The sequence below is a fragment of the Engystomops pustulosus genome, chromosome 4, assembly GCF_040894005.1.
Source record: "Engystomops pustulosus chromosome 4, aEngPut4.maternal, whole genome shotgun sequence".
Taxonomy (NCBI): domain Eukaryota; kingdom Metazoa; phylum Chordata; class Amphibia; order Anura; family Leptodactylidae; genus Engystomops; species Engystomops pustulosus.
This window is the reverse complement of record NC_092414.1, coordinates 195,877,807-195,901,150: the sequence shown is the minus strand read 5'-3', so window position 1 is coordinate 195,901,150 and position 23,344 is coordinate 195,877,807. Positions and strand designations below refer to the sequence as shown.

The 23,344-nt window shown below is 44.1% G+C and overlaps 1 protein-coding gene across 2 annotated transcripts in view; it reads left to right on the top strand.

The window, feature by feature from the left end:
* The window catches only part of LOC140127987 (RING finger protein 112-like), a 41,793-nt gene extending 24,144 nt beyond the window's left edge, over positions 1 to 17,649 (top strand). For both annotated transcript variants that reach the window (XM_072149283.1, XM_072149284.1), the window contains 7 exons: positions 906 to 950; positions 1,620 to 1,706; positions 2,791 to 2,914; positions 13,156 to 13,286; positions 14,035 to 14,088; positions 16,260 to 16,334; positions 16,643 to 17,649. In XM_072149283.1, the coding sequence (XP_072005384.1) occupies positions 906 to 950; positions 1,620 to 1,706; positions 2,791 to 2,914; positions 13,156 to 13,286; positions 14,035 to 14,088; positions 16,260 to 16,334; positions 16,643 to 17,008 (882 nt within the window). In that variant the 3' untranslated portion in view covers positions 17,009 to 17,649. The remainder of the gene's footprint in view (positions 1 to 905; positions 951 to 1,619; positions 1,707 to 2,790; positions 2,915 to 13,155; positions 13,287 to 14,034; positions 14,089 to 16,259; positions 16,335 to 16,642) is intronic.
* Positions 17,650 to 23,344: the final 5,695 nt, after the last annotated feature.

Below are 23,344 nucleotides of genomic sequence, written 5' to 3'. Positions count from 1 at the left end.
CCTCCGACGTCCACCAGGTGTCGCTGCTGCGCTGAAGTTCCCCGAGGCCCGCCGGAATGCACTGAAGTTCACCGACCTATTCCTAGTGAAGGTAAGCGCGAGTCCCACGACACATTTTTTTTTTTAAATGCAGCGGTGTTTCCGAATCCGTCGGGTTTTCGTTCGGCCACGCCCCCCGATTTCCGTCGTGTGCATTTCTGCGCCGATGTGCCACAACCCGATCGCGTGCGCCAAAATACCGGGGCAATTCAGGGAAAATCGGCGCAAATCGGAAATATTTTCGGGTAACACGTCGGGAAAACGCGATTTGGGCCCTTAGTAAATGACCCGCAATGTACCTTCAAAAGCAATCATGATAAACTAGGAATTACTCATAGATCCAGGCACTGTGACTCGGTAATCTTCTTATATTTGTTATCCATGTCCTCCTTCCTTCAACTTCTAAAATTATGTTAATAAGCCTGAAGGGCCTCTCTGTGCTGTAGCTTCACAGACTGTTACACTGCCCCCCCTCCCTCCTGATCCCTTTCCCACTGCCTGATTTAATCACACTGCAGCAGCGGAGGTTTCAGTACACAGTGGGAGAGGGAAGAGCTCCTGCACAGTGAGGTACAGCCCTTCAGATAATTTAAAAAGTTGATTTTAGAAGGAAGGAGGCCAAATATAAGAAGATTACCACAGTCACGGTGCCTGAGTAAGTGTCCCTGGCTTATCATGATGGATTTTGATGGTAGATTTTTTTAAAAAAATGTTAAGCTCCCGTTTCCCAGGTTGCGTTGGGCTTCTGATCATTGACACTGATGTCTGGGACGGATTGGCAACTGGTTTCAAGACCCTTGGACCACAGGAAATCGCTTGTAGCATAAGAGAACAGGAATTTAATGTAATCTTTTCTTATTTTTCAGATTTACTGCAATGGAATCGACATTGATCAACTTCAGAATTTAAAGGTATAGTATGTTTTATGATAGATACCAAGATCACGTAGATTACAATAAGGTAACAGGCCTCCGACTCGTGCACAGAGGACATGACTTTCCTCTGATAATGAAAAGTCATAAAAATCATATGCCTATAAATGTATATAGCAAAATGACTTCACAAATACAACACCTTGTGCCGCTATGCTGAAAAACACACGAACAAAGAATACCGTATTTTTCGGACTATAAGGCGCACTGGAGTATAAGGCGCACCATCAATAAATGCCTGCTAAAATGTCTAGGTTCATATATAAGGCGCCCTTATTATAAGGATGAATGACCAGCAGGTGGCAGACCTGTGCACAGTTCAAGGCAGCTGTTCTCTGTAAGTACGGTTCATATATAAGGCGCACTGGAAAAATACGGTACAACAAAACTTCTATTGTCCAGGGGCTCACATCAACCTGAGGAAAGCCTTAAAAGGATGGCTGCAGGATCAGACTACATAGGGCTAACTCGTTGTCAGTTACCATGGAGACACATAGATCTGCATTGGAGCTGTAAACGCAAAATTAGGATATTTTATGAAGGAGTTTTTGAAGCAGTTTGATTTTTCATTCATCCTGCTCTCCAAGAGCCAAGGCTGAAACTCAGATTTGAAAAATAATTATCTTAATTTGTCTTATTTTACTACAGTCCTTTGATTTCTTGATTCGAAATTGGTATGACCCGAAGAAATGTACAGAAGATGATGCAAAGTCCTATCTCAACGGTGAAATTAAGGTTTGCAACGTAATAATAATTTAACCTTGTGTTGACTTCTCTGTGCATTAAATTACAATAGTTCAAAACCAGTTTTGATAATTGTAATTTGATAAAAATCATTTATCTGCCTATAATTCTGCCCCTTATTTTTGGTTACATTCTTAAAACGGTTTTTCCCACCAAACAAGTTAGACTATCCACAGTACAGGGCATTACTTGCTGATTGGTGGGGGTCCCACAGATCACGAGAAAGAGTGGTTCGAGGTACGTCAGTTGTCACTCCCCAAAACGAATGGAGCAGACGGCCGTCCAGTCTGCTCCATTCATCTCTATGGAGCTGGCGGCGATTGCCGAGCGTGGCAAGTTAGGCCCTATATTGTGTGTTGTGTATAGGGCCTAAGTTGTTTGGTGGGAAAACCACTTTAAGGTGGAAAGGAGTGTACAGATGAGAGAGAGTATGGCTATAGGGTCAGACTACACAAGGTTTGCTTGTAGTCTGTAACCATGGATACATAAATCTCAATATACGCTGCAGAGTTCCCCTCATATTACACTTGTTTATACAAGGTTTAGCAAGTGTTAAGTTCTCCTGCTGTGAAGCCAGTGAGGAAATTTTACTTATCCTCACTATGATATACAGTACATGTATAGGATGGAGGCTCATCATGCTATATACATATGTGCAGGGGTGTAGCTGGAAGAGGCAGGGCCCCATTACAGTCTTTTGAATGGGGTCCCCCTTTCCCCAAAATAAACATACATGTGAGTTACAATCACACACATTTATACAGCCATATATACAAAAACATATATACTTATGTACATATACACATACATCATATACAAACCATATACACATATACAGTTTAAATGTACATACATAAAGTATATATACACACCATATATACGTACATACAGCATATATACGTACATTGCCCCAGATGCAGGGGCCCTCTGACACTGTGGGCTCCATAGCAGCTGCTATGGCTGCTACCTCTGTAGTTACACCCCTGCATATGTGCCTTTTACTACCGCAGCTGGTAATTGTTTATGCCATTGATCACATGTCACATATAATATGTTTTTCTTTGTTACTGAATAGATGATGAAGAACAAATACAAGGACTGCAATTTTTTTAAGATTGTTAATGAGAGGTCTATCAACTGCTTTTTGATGCCACATCCAGGCAATGATATCACGAGCAAGGAGACAGGGAGACTTCAAGGTAATGTAATTGGTATATTTATGGGTTTCTTAGTGTGGTAACCTTTACAGGTCCATTTGATGTTCAGTCATGAGAAGAATGGATGACTTGAACCATCTGAATGGGCTGCATCATAGGGCCCTTTTGAGTAACCCTGTCATGTGATGTCACCACAATTTAATAAAGAGAAGAAAACTCTAATATTTTGGTTTATACGATTAGAAGCGGGCTATCAAAATGATAATCCTCACCGAACGTCTAAGATCACATCCAGATCACAACCAGAATAGAAGTCTATGACACACGGTCAAAGTACACAGTAAGAGTCCTGATTACCCCGCCCACACAAAGTGATTGACAGTGAGAGTCCTCGTTATTCCACTCACACACACAGTGATTGACAGTGGCGTCCTGATTACTCAACCTACACACACAGTGATTGATACAGGGCAGCACGGTGGCTCAGTGGATAGCATTACAGCCTTACAGCCTTCAAGTCCCAGGGTTAAAATCTGCAAAGAGTTTGTATGTTCTCTCCGTGTTTGCGTGGGTTTTCTCCGGGTCCTCTGGTTTTCTTTTACACTCCAAAACATACTGGTAAGTTGATCAGATTGCGAGCCCCATTGGGGATAGGGACCAATTTGGCAAGTTCTATGCAGCGCTGCGTAACCTGTGAGTGCTATATAAATAAAGGAATTCTTATTATTGTTAATAGTGAGAGTCTTGATTACTCCTCCCACACACAGTGATTGGCAGTGAGAGTCCTGATTACTCTGCCCACACACAGTGATTGGCAGTGAGAGTCCTGATTACTCTGCCCACACACAGTGACTGACAGTGAGAGTCCTGATTACTCTGCCCACACACAGTGACTGACAGTGAGAGTCCTGATTACTCTGCCCACACACAGTGACTGACAGTGAGAGTCCTGATTACTCTGCCCACACACAGTGACTGAAAAATAGAACGAGACACGGGCGGCGCCCCTAGTGCAATAGGTCACTTATAAGTGAGATGAGGTATTAGAGAGTATCTGCTCACCTGAAGACACCTTGTGTCTTATGCGTCCAGAGTAGATACTTTTTGTTCTCCGGTAGCTGTGGCTAGGGTGTGCTGCGTCTTCCCGGGGTCCGGTACAGTGGTAGTGCCGGATAGGGAATCACAGGGATGTAAAGGTTTGAAAAAACCGGGTTGGTATAAGACGCGCTGCCCCAATTGAGTTGTATCCGACACGGTAGTGGAGTGTAAGATATTATTTATTTAGAGGATAAAAAGGACTACGCGTTTCGGGGGTGGTCTACCCCCTTCCTCAGGTCCGTGATAATTGCTAGGCAAAACAACATGATAAAAACTAGTTTAGAGTATATATACATATAAAAGATGATGTTTGTTTTTTTGAAAAGATTATATAAAGAATAAAAACGTGTCTATAAAGTACAGGTCATTTCGTCGTTTCTTGGTGGAATAAATTCATATCATACAAGTACTGACAAAAATAATTCATAATTGATAGTATCAAAGGAAATACATAAACAGGAAATTCATAGTAATGCGTAAAAGAAAATTCATAAAAAGAAAATACATGTCTGAATATAAATAATATAAAATATGGTAATAGGGTAAACTGTATAGAATATATAAAATATAATATATAAAAATGTAATATATAAAATATCATGCAGGTATGGGGTGGTGGAGAAAAAGATAGTGTAGAGCAGGCGGGATTCCATACTATAGTGGATGCGTGGAACAGATGGGTTTGTGATGCAGATGAATTGGGTAATAGGGAGATGGGTTAATGATATAATGTGGTGTACAAATCAATTATGTAGTTACCTTGAGCGCCAGGGTTCAGGGTAAACACAGGACGGCTGTTGAAGAGTGAGAGGGGGATTAAGTGCCTTGAATGAGAGCATCTGTATGATAGCGGGGGTATGAGGGGGGAGGATAACTTACTGTTCCCGGTGTTCAGGGTGAACACAGGATCGCCGGGGTTCAGGGTAAACACAGGACGGCTGTTGGAGAGTGAAAGTGGGATTAAGTTCCTTGGATGTGAGCATCTGTGGGATAGCGGGGGTGTGGAGGGGAAGGTGACTTACTGTTCCCGGTGTTGAAGGCTGTGTGGCTGGTTTTGGCGCGAAGTGTGCGCCCAATGGGAGCAGGAGCCTTTTATGTGTGAGGAGATAATAGTTGTAAGAGGTGTATGAATAAAGTTGGGAAAAAAAAAAAAAAGTTGGGAAAAAAAAAAGTTGGGGAAAAAAAAAAAAAAAAAAAATAGTTGTAAGAAGTGTATGAATAAAGTTGGAAAAAAAAAAAAAAAAAAAAAAAATGAATAATTAGATAATTAAATAGATCATAAGTAGATGAGTCTGCGTATGTGAGTATTGTGGAATCAGGTACGTTCGATTAGTTCATTTAGTCCATTGGGGGTCAGGGTGTTTAATTTAAAGATCCAAAAGTTCTCCCTACGGACCAGTTGGTTAAACCTATCTGGATGTGAGGTCGGGATTTGCTCGATCGGGGTGAGTTTCAATAGGAGTGGGTCTTTGTTGTGATGGGATGCAAAGTGCCGGGATACACTGTGTAGGGGGTAACCACAGTTAATTTTGCTCCGATGGGTATTGATGCGTTCTCTGAGATTCTGGGTCGTACGTCCCACATATTGTAAGGAGCAAGGGCATTCTAGGACATAAATTACGTAATCTGAGCCACAATTGATAAATGAGTTGATACTGAATGATTCTCCTGTGGATAGAGCTTTGAAGTCTTTGGTTTTGTTATTAAGAATGTCGCAAGTTTTGCATCTTTCTTTATTGCACCTGTAGCAGCCCTTTAATTCTGGAAAAAAGGATAAAGTAGTTTTCTCTTTTGTTTTACGGAGTTTTGTGGGGGCTAGAATGTTCTTGAGGGTGGGGGCCCTTCTGAATGTGAGATGTGGTTTGGATGGGAGTAGTTCTGAAATGTATGGGTCTTTTTTGAGGATGTTCCAGTTTTGTTCTAGGGTATGTCTGATCAGGTTATGGTCTGTGGTGTAGGTGGTGATGAAGTTGGATTTGTGCGATGGGGCATGTGCTTTTTTTGTGGGGGGGATAAGGCAGTCCTTTTGTGTGAGGCAGTTAACTTTCTGGTAGGCGTTTTTTAGTATGCCTGGTGGATAGCCTTTTTCGGTAAATCTCTCCCTGAGGATTTTTGATTGTGTCTGAAAAGTTTTATGGTCAGTGCAATTTCGGCGTATCCTTTTGTATTGGCCGTACGGTACGTTTTGTAACCACTTTTTGTAGTGGGAGCTTGAATAATCCAGATAGCTGTTCACGTCTACGGTTTTAAAAAAGGTGCTGGTGATCAGATGAGAGTTATGTTCGTCAACTTGGATGAGGAGGTCCAGGAATTCGATTTGAGTCTGAGATGTGTTTACTGTTAGCTCGATGCCCCATGAGTTCTGGTTGATTTCTTTGACAAAGCTTAAGGCTTGGGCTTCTGTTCCTTTCCAGATAATGAAGAGGTCGTCTATGTACCTTCTAAAAAAATGGATCAAGTGACTGTAGTTGGTGTTGCCTACAATGTGGGTATGTTCGAAACGGCCCATAAATATGTTTGCATAACTTGGTGCAAATCTTGTCCCCATGGCTGTCCCCCTGACCTGTGAGTAGATGTCCTGTTGGAATGTGAAAGTGTTGTGTTCCAGAATGAAAAGAATGCTGTCGAGAATGAATGTGATCTGTGTCGGAGGAATTGATGGATCTGTATGGAGAGTATGTTTTATTGCTTCTATGCCCAGAGTGTGTGAGATGTTAGTGTAAAGTGAGGAAACGTCCATAGTGATCAGGATGAAATCAGACTGCCACTGTATTTTGTCTAGTTCAATAATAAGCTGTGCCGAGTCTCTGAGATAGGTGGGGAGGGTTGTGACGAATTTTTGTAACAGGATGTCGATGTATTCAGAGAGGTTTGATGTAACGGAGTTAATTCCTGATATAATCGGACGGCCTGGTGGTTTCTTCGGGTTTTTGTGGATTTTGGGCAGATAGTAAAACAGGGCTGTACGTGGGTTTTTTGGGATGATGTACTTTTTTTCTTTTTTTGTTAGGATGCCCTGTGTGGAAGCTTGGTTGATTAGAATGGATAGAAGATTAAGGTGTTCCTGTTTTGGATCATGGGTGAGTTTTTTATAGTATTTGGTGTCTGATAGTATTTTTTGGCTCTCTGCGATATAGTCTGTTTTATCCAGGATCACTGTGCCGCCCCCTTTATCTGCTGGCTTGATTACTATTGTGGTGTTTTGTGTGAGTGTTTTTAATGCTTTTCTTTCTCCAGGTTTGAGGTTGTGGCGAGTGGTGGTTTGTTTTGACCGGTCTATTGTTCTGAGGGTGGTGGAGACTGATGTGTAGAAGGTTTCTATGTGGGGGCCTCGGTTGTGTATGGGGTTGAAGTCTGATTGTGGTTTGAGGTCGGTATGAATGTATGGGTCGGTGGTGGTATTGTCCGTGGTCTCGGTGGTATTATTATCTAGAAGAATTTTATTCTTGTTGATAGCAAAGTGACGCATTAGGGTGAGTTTTCTGGTGAAATGGTTAAGGTCTAAAAAAAGGTTAAATTCGTCCGACTTGGAGGATGGGCAGAAGGAGAGGCCTTTATGGAGTAGTTCTGTTTCTTGTGTTGTGAGTATGTGGGAGGAGAGGTTAAAAATTTCGATTTTTTGTTGTTCTTTGGATTTAGCTGCTAGGGTCTCTTTTTGTTTTTGTTTTTTTTGGTTGTGTTTTCCTCCTCTCTTTCCTCTGGTCTTTCTTTTCTTTTGGTTCGGGTTGTCATTGGGGTGAACAACGCATAGGTCGCTTTTGGGCTCTGTATCGGTATGACTAATGTGTCCCCCCCTGTTGTGATTCGCGGTGAATCTCTCAGGGTGGGGGGTAGCTCTAAAAAAGAAAGAGAGCTTGTGGAGTCGGCCGATGTTAAGTCGTTGCTGTCTCTTCTTCTCCCGATGTATCGGTTGTCGGGTGAAATAACTGTGGTCTGTGTGTCATCGGATGATATTGTGATCTCTTCATTGGGTGTTGTGGGGATGGGATGTTCAGTGGGTGGTGTGTCTGCTTCGTCGTATACTGAAAGTTGTGATGGGTCAATTGGTGTGTGGTTTATGATGTTGTGGGTTTTGTTAGGTAACGTTTTTGGTGTGGGGGATATCTCTGTGTTTCCCTTGTTGTTGGTGGGACATATATTGGCAGTTGCCCGAGGGCTGTCTGAGTTTGGATTGTTGTGTGGTTTGTGTTTCTGACTGTTTTTCATTTCGGAGTTTTTTCTAAAGTTCTTAATAAGAACTATAGAACTATAGAAAAAACTCCGAAATGAAAAACAGTCAGAAACACAAACCACACAACAACCCAAACTCAGACAGCCCTCGGGCAACTGCCAATATATGTCCCACCAACAACAAGGGAAACACAGAGATATCCCCCACACCAAAAACGTTACCTAACAAAACCCACAACATCATAAACCACACACCAATTGACCCATCACAACTTTCAGTATACGACGAAGCAGACACACCACCCACTGAACATCCCATCCCCACAACACCCAATGAAGAGATCACAATATCATCCGATGACACACAGACCACAGTTATTTCACCCGACAACCGATACATCGGGAGAAGAAGAGACAGCAACGACTTAACATCGGCCGACTCCACAAGCTCTCTTTCTTTTTTAGAGCTACCCCCCACCCTGAGAGATTCACCGCGAATCACAACAGGGGGGGACACATTAGTCATACCGATACAGAGCCCAAAAGCGACCTATGCGTTGTTCACCCCAATGACAACCCGAACCAAAAGAAAAGAAAGACCAGAGGAAAGAGAGGAGGAAAACACAACCAAAAAAAACAAAAACAAAAAGAGACCCTAGCAGCTAAATCCAAAGAACAACAAAAAATCGAAATTTTTAACCTCTCCTCCCACATACTCACAACACAAGAAACAGAACTACTCCATAAAGGCCTCTCCTTCTGCCCATCCTCCAAGTCGGACGAATTTAACCTTTTTTTAGACCTTAACCATTTCACCAGAAAACTCACCCTAATGCGTCACTTTGCTATCAACAAGAATAAAATTCTTCTAGATAATAATACCACCGAGACCACGGACAATACCACCACCGACCCATACATTCATACCGACCTCAAACCACAATCAGACTTCAACCCCATACACAACCGAGGCCCCCACATAGAAACCTTCTACACATCAGTCTCCACCACCCTCAGAACAATAGACCGGTCAAAACAAACCACCACTCGCCACAACCTCAAACCTGGAGAAAGAAAAGCATTAAAAACACTCACACAAAACACCACAATAGTAATCAAGCCAGCAGATAAAGGGGGCGGCACAGTGATCCTGGATAAAACAGACTATATCGCAGAGAGCCAAAAAATACTATCAGACACCAAATACTATAAAAAACTCACCCATGATCCAAAACAGGAACACCTTAATCTTCTATCCATTCTAATCAACCAAGCTTCCACACAGGGCATCCTAACAAAAAAAGAAAAAAAGTACATCATCCCAAAAAACCCACGTACAGCCCTGTTTTACTATCTGCCCAAAATCCACAAAAACCCGAAGAAACCACCAGGCCGTCCGATTATATCAGGAATTAACTCCGTTACATCAAACCTCTCTGAATACATCGACATCCTGTTACAAAAATTCGTCACAACCCTCCCCACCTATCTCAGAGACTCGGCACAGCTTATTATTGAACTAGACAAAATACAGTGGCAGTCTGATTTCATCCTGATCACTATGGACGTTTCCTCACTTTACACTAACATCTCACACACTCTGGGCATAGAAGCAATAAAACATACTCTCCATACAGATCCATCAATTCCTCCGACACAGATCACATTCATTCTCGACAGCATTCTTTTCATTCTGGAACACAACACTTTCACATTCCAACAGGACATCTACTCACAGGTCAGGGGGACAGCCATGGGGACAAGATTTGCACCAAGTTATGCAAACATATTTATGGGCCGTTTCGAACATACCCACATTGTAGGCAACACCAACTACAGTCACTTGATCCATTTTTTTAGAAGGTACATAGACGACCTCTTCATTATCTGGAAAGGAACAGAAGCCCAAGCCTTAAGCTTTGTCAAAGAAATCAACCAGAACTCATGGGGCATCGAGCTAACAGTAAACACATCTCAGACTCAAATCGAATTCCTGGACCTCCTCATCCAAGTTGACGAACATAACTCTCATCTGATCACCAGCACCTTTTTTAAAACCGTAGACGTGAACAGCTATCTGGATTATTCAAGCTCCCACTACAAAAAGTGGTTACAAAACGTACCGTACGGCCAATACAAAAGGATACGCCGAAATTGCACTGACCATAAAACTTTTCAGACACAATCAAAAATCCTCAGGGAGAGATTTACCGAAAAAGGCTATCCACCAGGCATACTAAAAAACGCCTACCAGAAAGTTAACTGCCTCACACAAAAGGACTGCCTTATCCCCCCCACAAAAAAAGCACATGCCCCATCGCACAAATCCAACTTCATCACCACCTACACCACAGACCATAACCTGATCAGACATACCCTAGAACAAAACTGGAACATCCTCAAAAAAGACCCATACATTTCAGAACTACTCCCATCCAAACCACATCTCACATTCAGAAGGGCCCCCACCCTCAAGAACATTCTAGCCCCCACAAAACTCCGTAAAACAAAAGAGAAAACTACTTTATCCTTTTTTCCAGAATTAAAGGGCTGCTACAGGTGCAATAAAGAAAGATGCAAAACTTGCGACATTCTTAATAACAAAACCAAAGACTTCAAAGCTCTATCCACAGGAGAATCATTCAGTATCAACTCATTTATCAATTGTGGCTCAGATTACGTAATTTATGTCCTAGAATGCCCTTGCTCCTTACAATATGTGGGACGTACGACCCAGAATCTCAGAGAACGCATCAATACCCATCGGAGCAAAATTAACTGTGGTTACCCCCTACACAGTGTATCCCGGCACTTTGCATCCCATCACAACAAAGACCCACTCCTATTGAAACTCACCCCGATCGAGCAAATCCCGACCTCACATCCAGATAGGTTTAACCAACTGGTCCGTAGGGAGAACTTTTGGATCTTTAAATTAAACACCCTGACCCCCAATGGACTAAATGAACTAATCGAACGTACCTGATTCCACAATACTCACATACGCAGACTCATCTACTTATGATCTATTTAATTATCTAATTATTCATTTATTTATTTATTTTTTTTCCAACTTTATTCATACACTTCTTACAACTATTTTTTTTTTTTTTTTTTTTTTCCCAACTTTTTTTTTCCCAACTTTTTTTTTTTTTTTTTTTTTTTTTTTTCCCAACTTTATTCATACACCTCTTACAACTATTATCTCCTCACACATAAAAGGCTCCTGCTCCCATTGGGCGCACACTTCGCGCCAAAACCAGCCACACAGCCTTCAACACCGGGAACAGTAAGTCACCTTCCCCTCCACACCCCCGCTATCCCACAGATGCTCACATCCAAGGAACTTAATCCCACTTTCACTCTCCAACAGCCGTCCTGTGTTTACCCTGAACCCCGGCGATCCTGTGTTCACCCTGAACACCGGGAACAGTAAGTTATCCTCCCCCCTCATACCCCCGCTATCATACAGATGCTCTCATTCAAGGCACTTAATCCCCCTCTCACTCTTCAACAGCCGTCCTGTGTTTACCCTGAACCCTGGCGCTCAAGGTAACTACATAATTGATTTGTACACCACATTATATCATTAACCCATCTCCCTATTACCCAATTCATCTGCATCACAAACCCATCTGTTCCACGCATCCACTATAGTATGGAATCCCGCCTGCTCTACACTATCTTTTTCTCCACCACCCCATACCTGCATGATATTTTATATATTACATTTTTATATATTATATTTTATATATTCTATACAGTTTACCCTATTACCATATTTTATATTATTTATATTCAGACATGTATTTTCTTTTTATGAATTTTCTTTTACGCATTACTATGAATTTCCTGTTTATGTATTTCCTTTGATACTATCAATTATGAATTATTTTTGTCAGTACTTGTATGATATGAATTTATTCCACCAAGAAACGACGAAATGACCTGTACTTTATAGACACGTTTTTATTCTTTATATAATCTTTTCAAAAAAACAAACATCATCTTTTATATGTATATATACTCTAAACTAGTTTTTATCATGTTGTTTTGCCTAGCAATTATCACGGACCTGAGGAAGGGGGTAGACCACCCCCGAAACGCGTAGTCCTTTTTATCCTCTAAATAAATAATATCTTACACTCCACTACCGTGTCGGATACAACTCAATTGGGGCAGCGCGTCTTATACCAACCCGGTTTTTTCAAACCTTTACATCCCTGTCACACACAGTGACTGACAGTGAGAGTCCTGATTACTCTGCCCACACACAGTGACTGATAGTGAGAGTCCTGAATACTCCTCCCACACACAGTGATTGGCAGTGAGAGTCCTGATTAGCCCGCCCACACACAGTGACTGACAGTGAGAGTCCTGATTACTCCTCCCACACACAGTGATTGGCAGTGAGAGTCCTGATTACCCCGCCCACACAGTGATTGGCAGTGAGACTCCTGATTGCTCCACCCACACAGTGATTGAACATGATAGTCTGGATTAATCTGCCCACACACAGTGATTGCCGTGTACCTGGATGGCTGACAACTTTGACCTAAAATGTTTTCTACAAGTGGTGTTGGCAATACAAGCAATACAAATTCAAGGATACTTTTTTTCATTAATATCAAATAACAATATGGTTTCAAAAATCTGGTCCTCAGATAAATCTAACCATAAACGAACAACACACAACAGATTCCACCATCATTATTAATTTAACAAAAACAAGTCCAAAAAGTGTGAAAAATCAAGTACACCCATAGGGTCTGATCACACAACATTTTTTTACCCTGGATTTGCCATAGGAATGGAAATCTGTGTAACCATACCATTGTCAGTAACGCAGGATTGTGAAAAGGATTTATATTCCAGGAATGTAGCTGGACTTATCTAAAGTTGGATTTACCTAATTTTAAGATCTTCTAAGGAAAAATGTTTTTATTTTGCCCTGATATGAAACTATAGAATTCAAAGACAACAGTATTATCAATGTTATTTTGCTATTTTCCCAGATATGAATAAAGAATTTCAGGATAATTTGAAAACATATCTGTCAGGGGTAGTGGAGAGAATTATGTGCAGCATTGGATCGGCTTCCAATCAAAATACCAGGAAATGTGGAGCGATGCCGGAGCAAATATTGGTGATTATCACAGTTATCTGATAGTTGTCCTATTATATAAAAAGTTAGTTATAGGTTAGTTATATTATATAAAGTTACCTTAAAACTAAGCACCATTGTTTTTCTTGTGAAATTCTCAATAAGTTTGATGTGTTACATGACCCACTTCCCATTATAAAATTAAAGTTGGATCCAAAATGGCCGACTTCAAAATGCCGCCCATGGTCAACACCCATCTTGAAAAGTTTTCCCACTCCCAAATAGCAATGTGCCACAAACACGATGTTGATATCACCGACCATTCCCATTTTAATCAGGTGTATCTATATAAATGGCGCACACTATACTATGCAACATGTAGCCATGTTGTCCCATGAAAATGAGATAGCTGTCCTTGGAAACAACCATCCTAACTGTCCAGCTGTTCTGGAGTGATATACAAACTAGATTTTGCATATGAAATGTCCAGGAGTTACTGCAGGTCCCACAGCCGTCCTGTGGTAATGATCGCTGAATCCAGGTGGTCAGGCAGGACTCAATAGCGCAGAGAGTGCTGATGGTCGAATCCAAGGACAGCTGTCTCTTTTCCAAGGGACAACATGACTACATTTAAGTCATGTCACACAGGAAATTTTATAATAACATGCAATTGAAGAAATGTTTGTATATGGAAGATAAATTAAATTTAATGTGAATGCCTAGATGAGGATACTCCTTCAAAGCAGCAGTTTTTATGTAAAAAAAAAATCTACTTTTTTTTTTTTTGCAGTTGTCCGTGAATCACATAAATAACCTGAAGTGCAATATCTCCAGTCCAGCAGAGGTGAGATACAGGACAGGAATATGTGTATATAATAGGGAAGAGTTATAAAAAGTGTCCTAAGGATAGACAGCACAGAGTTAGACTAGACAGTCTTATTCTGCACCAGATTTATAAAAGTGTCTGATGCTGGATGATAAATCTGTCCTAGCATTGATCAGGCAGGGAGGGCGGTGGATGGTATGGAGGAGAGAGATTGTACGAGAAGACACAGGCAGCACTGGTGACCTCTGTCAGAAACCTGTCCACCAAAAGTGCAACCACAACCAGGCTTGGCGCCAGCTGTCACACTAATCCTGCGATGTCCCTGTGGGCAAAGGCCCTGCCTGCAGCAGATAAACCGCCCTGACAAGGGCAAACCCGCTATCAGGAACCTAACTAACGGTCCTTGAGCGACCCTACAGGGAAAACTTACTTTGTCTGGTAGATGCTGGATGGTGGAGCGGACAGGTAACCGGAATACAGATATAGGTCAGTGTTCACACTGGCGCACAGAATACTAACACAGGTCTGAGACAGAGAAAGCGGGATAACACCAAGAGATACACGACATTGAGGGACAAACAACAGATACAGACAGACAAGCGGAGTCAAACAAACCGGGTCAAAGCCAAGATGGCGGCAGAGGTACAGAATCGTATAGCAAATAGAATGGTCGGTAGGCAAAGGAGAAGTCAATACACAGAATAGCAAACAAAATAGCAAGAGCACTAGATACACAGATCAGACTGAATAACCAGCCAGGTCTGATGGGAGTAGCAGGTATATATGTCAGTCACATACAAGAAGAACACAAATTAACGCCACCTATTCTGCCAACTGCGTATAGAGGGACGTTTTGGCACGGACTTTACAAAGTCCTTCTGTATGTACCCCAGCCTTGTGTTTCCTTCCTTCTATTTTGGCAGAGTTTACTAGATTTGCTCACCTTAGAAACTTACTCTTCATAAAATCGAGGGTCTAAATATTACCCTGCCCAGGACTGAAGGGTTCCCTCTGATTGAGCAGTGATATACACTATTCGAGTATTACTATCCTCTGCGAATATCTCCTCCTTTTGTTTAGTCTGAACTATATGACCCTCCTCAGCTGTAGCCTTGTGATCTAACTTGCTACCACAGGCTGCCACAGTCATGGTTCAAATGCATCAATGTACTCAAGATGGACATTGTTTTCCAAATTCTGATTCCTTGATCAGACCCTCCCAATTTGCCTCACCCTTCATTACATATGTGTAAAACAATCATAGCTGAAGTGGTGGCTGAGGATTCATCGCACTGGACACATCGGGGCTCATTTACTTACGCGGCCGCGGAGTTCACTGAAAATGCATTGTCTGACGATAATGCCCTGTGCCGCGATACACTAAGATCGTGCGCCCGATATCCTGCATGTGTCGCTTCCCCGCTCAGGTCCGCCGGAGTTTGCGTTCTTTTTAGTGGTGCATCTAAGTGCTTGGGCTTGCGACACAATTTGAATGTTAAAGAGGACCTGTCACCCCATTTATCGGCACTAGGAGCTGCTTACTAAAGTAAGCAGCTCCTAGTGCTTGATCAAACGCCGCAGTGTTAGAGTGATAGTGTTACCGGAAACCTCCGGTAACGCTATCAAACACTGTGGCAGGGTATAGTGTAATCATCGGATAGCTTGCAAAGCTGTCCGATGTATTCATGAGGGGGCGGTCCGAGGCGCTGCCTCTTCCCCGGACCACCCCACTCGCTCCATAGGCCGGCATTAACTGCCGCGCGCAAGGCGGCAGTAACCGCCCCTAGTCACGCCCCAACCCCGCCCACTCATGAATACGTCGGACAGCTTTGCGAGCTGTCCGACAATTACACTATACCCTGACGCAGTGTTAGATAGCGTTACCGGAGGTTACTGCGGCGTTTGATCAAGCACTAGGAGCTGCTTACTTTAGTAAGCAGCTCCTAGTGCCGATAAATGGGGTGACAGGTCCTCTTTAAATACCGTGCTCAGTCCAAATCAGTCGGATCGTCCAACATTACGCCACCCAATTTGTGTCACATGGAAGCCAGCTCAGACACCTGTTAAATACCCGTCTAAGCCGTGCAATCCCCGGAAGCGGTGCACAGTCCGATGAAAGTGTAATCTGTGACCCTTAATAAATGAGCCCCATTACTGTGACACTTGTGCCAACTTACTGTCTTCTGCAGATGTGTAACATGATAAAGAACATGGAAACCATGCAAGAAATAAAGGAAGAGTTTCAAGAGTTTCTCCGTAACTGGGTAAGTTTGAAAACCCCAGTGACCATCCTCCCTTCCCTTCCAATCTGTGGATAGGGTCTAACTTTTGCTCGTGGGGAAAACCCCTTTAATTCCACTATACCTTTATGGTTTTTGAAGGTATAGTAAGCAGTAGGTTGTGAACCCACCGGGCTATCCTTCTGGACCTCAGTGGTTTTCACCCTGTAATAGTAATGAATACATAGCATCCAATGATAGTCAAATAGCCTCATATGAGAATAAACTACATGCAATATCATTCGTGTACCATTCAGAAACACTCACTGCTCCCTCTCTTATTGTCTCCAAAGCCATTGTGGAAATTAAGAATAGGAACTCAAGTCGCTGACAAGATTGAAGAACTTCGACGCAAATTCGAGACCTCTTTCAGTTTTACAAATGAGGAGGATCGCAATGAACAGAGGGAGAAGATGACGGACTATTTGGTTATAGAGGGAAACAACTTCTGCAGGAATCACAAAGTTAAACTTATACTACATGGGGTTCCTGTGCTGGTATCGGTGGCCGGGTTAGCAGCGGCAGGACCTGCAGGAGCACTTTTTGCATCTCAGGCATCAACTTCCGCAGCAGCAGGTTCTTCTGCAACAGAAGTAGTTATCAGTGGAGCTGCTGCAGTGGGGCAAATAGCCTTGTCTGTGTTACGTAAGTGGATCTGATGCAAATACAGTACAGTAAGACAGGTTTATGCAAGACAATTATAAAGCAGACAAATCTAAAAGCCCTCCATTAGCTGATGACTACAGGTCCAACTTCTCTAACTTTTCCAAAGGGAAGCAACCTGTGGCCATATATTTACCCTGTAGAAATTAGGAATCCTCCCCATACCCCAAAACCCTCACTACTCTCCACTTTGGAAAAGCACTGTATATATATATATATATATATATATATATATATATATATATATATATATATATATATAATGTTGTGCTTTGGTTGAACAAATATATTGTATTATATTCTCTTTTTCCTCTCGCCATCACAGGGGTATTCCTGTATTTTTTGGATTAGAAGACACACCACAGATTTAGTCATCCAAAAAAATAGAAGATTATATATTTGATACCAATTAAAAATTCCCTGTTGGTTACACACAAGCACAGAACAAACAGCTCTGCTACATTCATTTACTCACACACAGCTCTGCTACATCCATTTACTCACACAGCTTTGCTACATATATCCAACAAGGAGAGGGAGAGCAACGCGGAGGAAGTTACTACATAGGGATTTAGTATTTACTGTACCACCATGCCATGTTATTATAATAAAGAAGAAATTACAGTGTATCACAATATTTTGGTCTGGTTTTAATTTTTTATTTACACTTGGGAGTGGTTTTTACTTGCAGATCTTGTTGTGGTCAACTCCTGTGTCACCTGGACCTTCCCCTTATAATAGAAACAGTCTGGCTGCATAGTCTGGACCTCTCCTACAACAGTAGTCTGGCTGTGTAGTCTGGACCTCTCCTACAATAGTAGTCTGGCTGTGTAGTCTGGACCTCCCCCTATAATAGCAGTCTAGCTGCATAGTCTGGACCTCTCCTATAACAGTAGTCTGGCTGTGCAGTCTGGACCCCCCCCCCCCTATAATAGCAGTCTGGCTGTGTAGTCTGGACCTCTCCTATAATCGTAGTCTGGCTGTGTAGTCTGGACCTCCCCCTATAATAGCAGTCTGGCTGCATAGTCTGGACCTCCCCCTATAATAGCAGTCTGGCTGCATAGTCTGGACCTCCCCCTATAATAGCAGTCTGGCTGTATAGTCTGGACCTCTCCTATAACAGTAGTCTGGCTGTGTAGTCTGGACCTCCCCCTATAATAGCAGTCTGGCTGTGTAGTCTAGACCTCTCCTATAACCGTAGTCTGGCTGTGTAGTCTGGACCCCCCCCCCCCTATAATAGCAGTCTGGCTGTGTCATCTGGGCCTCCCCCTATAACAGCAGTCTGGCTGTGTAGTCTGGACCTCTCCTATAACCGTAGTCTGGCTGTGTAGTATGCACCTCTCCTATAACCGTAGTCTGGCTGTGTAGTCTAGACCTCCCCCTATAATAGCAGTCTGGCTGTGTAGTCTGGACCTCCCCCTATAATAGCAGTCTGGCTGCATAGTCTGGACCTCTCCTATAACAGTAGTCTGGCTGTGCAGTCTGGACCCCCCCCCCTATAATAGCAGTCTGGCTGTGTAGTCTGGACCTCTCCTATAATCGTAGTCTGGCTGTGTAGTCTGGACCTCTCCCTATAATAGCAGTCTGGCTGCATAGTCTGGACATCCCCCTATAATAGCAGTCTGGCTGCATAGTCTGGACCTCCCCCTATAATAGCAGTCTGGCTGCATAGTCTGGACCTCCCCCTATAATAGCAGTCTGGCTGCATAGTCTGGACCTCCCCCTATAATAGCAGTCTGGCTGTGTAGTCTGGACCTCTCCTATAACCGTAGTCTGGCTGTGTAGTCTAGACCTCCCCCTATAATAGCAGTCTGGCTGTATAGTCTGGACCTCTCCTATAACCGTAGTCTGGCTGTATAGTCTGGACCTCTCCTATAACAGTAGTTTGGCTGTGCAGTCTGGATCTCCCCCTATAATAGCAGTCTGGCTGTGTAGTCTGGACCTCTCCTATAACCGTAGTCTGGCTGTATAGTCTGGACCTCTCCTATAACAGTAGTCTGGCTGTGTAGTCTGGACCTCCCCCTATAATAGCAGTCTGGCTGCATAGTCTGGACCTCTCCTATAACAGTAGTTTGGCTGTGCAGTCTGGATCTCCCCCTATAATAGCAGTCTGGCTGTCTAGTCTGGACCTCTCCTATAACCGTAGTCTGGCTGTATAGTCTGGACCTCTCCTATAACAGTAGTCTGGCTGTATAGTCTGGACCTCTCCTATAACAGTAGTCTGGCTGTGTAGTCTGGACCTCCCCCTATAATAGCAGTCTGGCTGCATAGTCTGGACCTCTCCTATAACAGTAGTCTGGCTGTGCAGTCTGGACCCCCCCCCCCCCTATAATAGCAGTCTGGCTGTGTAGTCTGGACCTCTCCTATAATCGTAGTCTGGCTGTGTAGTCTGGACCTCCCCCTATAATAGCAGTCTGGCTGCATAGTCTGGACCTCCCCCTATAATAGCAGTCTGGCTGCATAGTCTGGACGTCCCCCTATAATAGCAGTCTGGCTGCATAGTCTGGACCTCCCCCTATAATAGCAGTCTGGCTGCATAGTCTGGACCTCCCCCTATAATAGCAATCTGGCTGTGTAGTCTGGACCTCTCCTATAACCATAGTCTGGCTGTGTAGTCTGGACCCCCCCCCCCTATAATAGCAGTCTGGCTGTGTAGTCTGGACCTCTCCTATAACCGTAGTGTGGCTGTGTAGTCTAGACCTCCCCCTATAATAGCAGTCTGGCTGTATAGTCTGGACCTCTCCTATAACCGTAGTCTGGCTGTATAGTCTGGACCTCCCCCTATAATAGCAGTCTGGCTGCATAGTCTGGACCTCTCCTATAACAGTAGTTTGGCTGTGCAGTCTGGATCTCCCCCTATAATAGCAGTCTGGCTGTGTAGTCTGGACCTCTCCTATAACCGTAGTCTGGCTGTGTAGTCTGGACCTCCCCCTATAATAGCAGTCTGGCTGTGTAGTCTGGACCTCCCCCTATAATAGCAGTCTGGCTGCATAGTCTGGACCTCTCCTATAACAGTAGTTTGGCTGTGCAGTCTGGATCTCCCCCTATAATAGCAGTCTGGCTGTGCAGTCTGGATCTCCCCCTATAATAGCAGTCTGGCTGTGTAGTCTGGACCTCTCCTATAACCGTAGTCTGGCTGTGTAGTCTAGACCTCCCCCTATAATAGCAGTCTGGCTGTGTAGTCTGGACCTCCCCCTATAATAGCAGTCTGGCTGTGTAGTCTGGACCTCCCCCTATAATAGCAGTCTGGCTGCATAGTCTGGACCTCCCCCTATAATAGCAGTCTAGCTGTATAGTCTGGACCTCTCCTATAACAGTAGTCTGGCTGTATAGTCTGGACCTCTCCTATAACAGTAGTCTGGCTGCATAGTCTGGACCTCTCCAATAACAGTAGTCTGGCTGTGTAGTCTGGACCTCTCCTATAACAGTAGTCTGGCTGTGTAGTCTGGACCTCTCCTATAACAGTAGTCTGGCTGTGTAGTCTGTGTAGTCTGGACCTCTCCTATAACAGTAGTCTGGCTGTGTAGTCTGGACCTCTCCTATAACAGTAGTCTGGCTGCATAGTCTGGACCTCTCCTATAACAGTAGTCTGGCTGTGTAGTCTGGACCTCTCCTATAACAGTAGTCTGGCTGTGTAGTCTGGACCTCCCCTATAACAGCAGTCTGGCTGCATAGTCTGGACCTCTCCTATAACAGTAGTCTGGCTGTGTAGTCTGGACCTCTCCTATAACAGTAGTCTGGCTGCATAGTCTGGACCTCTCCTATAACAGTAGTCTGGCTGTGTAGTCTGGACCTCCCCTATAACAGTAGTCTGGCTGTGTAGTCTGGACCTCCCCTATAACAGTAGTCTGGCTGCATAGTCTGGACCTCTCCAATAACAGTAGTCTGGCTGCATAGTCTGGACCTCTACTATAACAGCAGCCTGGCTGTGTAGTCTGGACCTCTCCTATAACAGTAGTCTGGCTGTGTAGTCTGGACCTCTCCTATAACAGTAGTTTGGCTGTGCAGTCTGGACCTCTCCTATAACAGCAGCCTGGCTGTGTAGTCTGGACCTCTCCTATAACAGTAGTCTGGCTGTGCAGTCTGGACCTCTCCTATAACAGTAGTCTGGGTGCATAGTCTGGACCTCTCCTATAACAGTAGTCTGGCTGCATAGTCTGGACCTCTCCTATAACAGTAGTCTGGCTGTGTAGTCTGGACCTCTCCTATAACAGTAGTCTGGCTGTGTAGTCTGGACCTCTCCTATAACAGTAGTCTGGCTGTGTAGTCTGGACCTCCCCCTATAACAGTAGTCTGGCTGTGTAGTCTGGACGTCTCCTATAACAGTAGTCTGGCTGTGTAGTCTGGACCTCCCCCTATAATAGCAGTCTGGCGGCATAGTCTGGACCTCCCCCTATAATAGCAGTCTGGCTGTATAGTCTGGACCTCTCCTATAACAGTAGTCTGGCTGCATAGTCTGGACCTCTCCTATAACAGCAGTCTGGCTGTGTAGTATGCACCTCTCCTATAACAGTAGTCTGGCTGCATAGTCTGGACCTCTCCAATAACAGTAGTCTGGCTGTGTAGTCTGGACCTCTCCTATAACAGTAGTCTGGCTGTGTAGTCTGGACCTCTCCTATAACAGTAGTCTGGCTGTGTAGTCTGTGTAGTCTGGACCTCTCCTATAACAGTAGTCTGGCTGTGTAGTCTGGACCTCTCCTATAACAGTAGTCTGGCTGCATAGTCTGGACCTCTCCTATAACAGTAGTCTGGCTGTGTAGTCTGGACCTCTCCTATAACAGTAGTCTGGCTGTGTAGTCTGGACCTCCCCTATAACAGCAGTCTGGCTGCATAGTCTGGACCTCTCCAATAACAGTAGTCTGGCTGTGTAGTCTGGACCTCTCCTATAACAGTAGTCTGGCTGCATAGTCTGGACCTCTCCTATAACAGTAGTCTGGCTGTGTAGTCTGGACCTCCCCTATAACAGTAGTCTGGCTGTGTAGTCTGGACCTCCCCTATAACAGTAGTCTGGCTGCATAGTCTGGACCTCTCCAATAACAGTAGTCTGGCTGCATAGTCTGGACCTCTACTATAACAGCAGCCTGGCTGTGTAGTCTGGACCTCTCCTATAACAGTAGTCTGGCTGTGTAGTCTGGACCTCTCCTATAACAGTAGTTTGGCTGTGCAGTCTGGACCTCTCCTATAACAGCAGCCTGGCTGTGTAGTCTGGACCTCTCCTATAACAGTAGTCTGGCTGTGCAGTCTGGACCTCTCCTATAACAGTAGTCTGGGTGCATAGTCTGGACCTCTCCTATAACAGTAGTCTGGCTGCATAGTCTGGACCTCTCCTATAACAGTAGTCTGGCTGTGTAGTCTGGACCTCTCCTATAACAGTAGTCTGGCTGTGTAGTCTGGACCTCTCCTATAACAGTAGTCTGGCTGTGTAGTCTGGACCTCCCCCTATAACAGTAGTCTGGCTGTGTAGTCTGGACGTCTCCTATAACAGTAGTCTGGCTGTGTAGTCTGGACCTCCCCCTATAATAGCAGTCTGGCGGCATAGTCTGGACCTCCCCCTATAATAGCAGTCTGGCTGTATAGTCTGGACCTCTCCTATAACAGTAGTCTGGCTGCATAGTCTGGACCTCTCCTATAACAGCAGTCTGGCTGTGTAGTATGCACCTCTCCTATAACAGTAGTCTGGCTGTGTAGTCTGGACCTCCCCCTATAATAGCAGTCTGGCTGCATAGTATGGACCTCCCCCTATAATAGCAGTCTGGCTGTGTAGTCTAGACCTCCCCTTATAATAGCAGTCTGCCTGTATAGTCTGGACCTCTCCTATAACAGTAGTCTGGCTGCATAGTCTGGACCTCTCCTACAACAGTAGTCTGGCTGTGTAGTCTGGACCTCTCCTACAACAGTAGTCTGGTTGTGTAGTCTGGACCTCCCCCTATAATAGCAGTCTGGCTGCATAGTCTGGACCTCTCCTATAACAGTAGTCTGGCTGTGCAGTCTGGACCCCCCCCCCTATAATAGCAGTCTGGCTGTGTAGTCTGGACCTCTCCTATAATCGTAGTCTGGCTGTGTAGTCTGGACCTCCCCCTATAATAGCAGTCTGGCTGCATAGTCTGGACCTCCCCCTATAATAGCAGTCTGGCTGCATAGTCTGGACCTCCCCCTATAATAGCAGTCTGGCTGTATAGTCTGGACCTCTCCTATAACAGTAGTCTGGCTGTGTAGTCTGGACCTCCCCCTATAATAGCAGTCTGGCTGTGTAGTCTGGACCTCTCCTATAACCGTAGTCTGGCTGAGTAGTCTGGACCCCCCCCCCCCCATAATAGCAGTCTGGCTGTGTC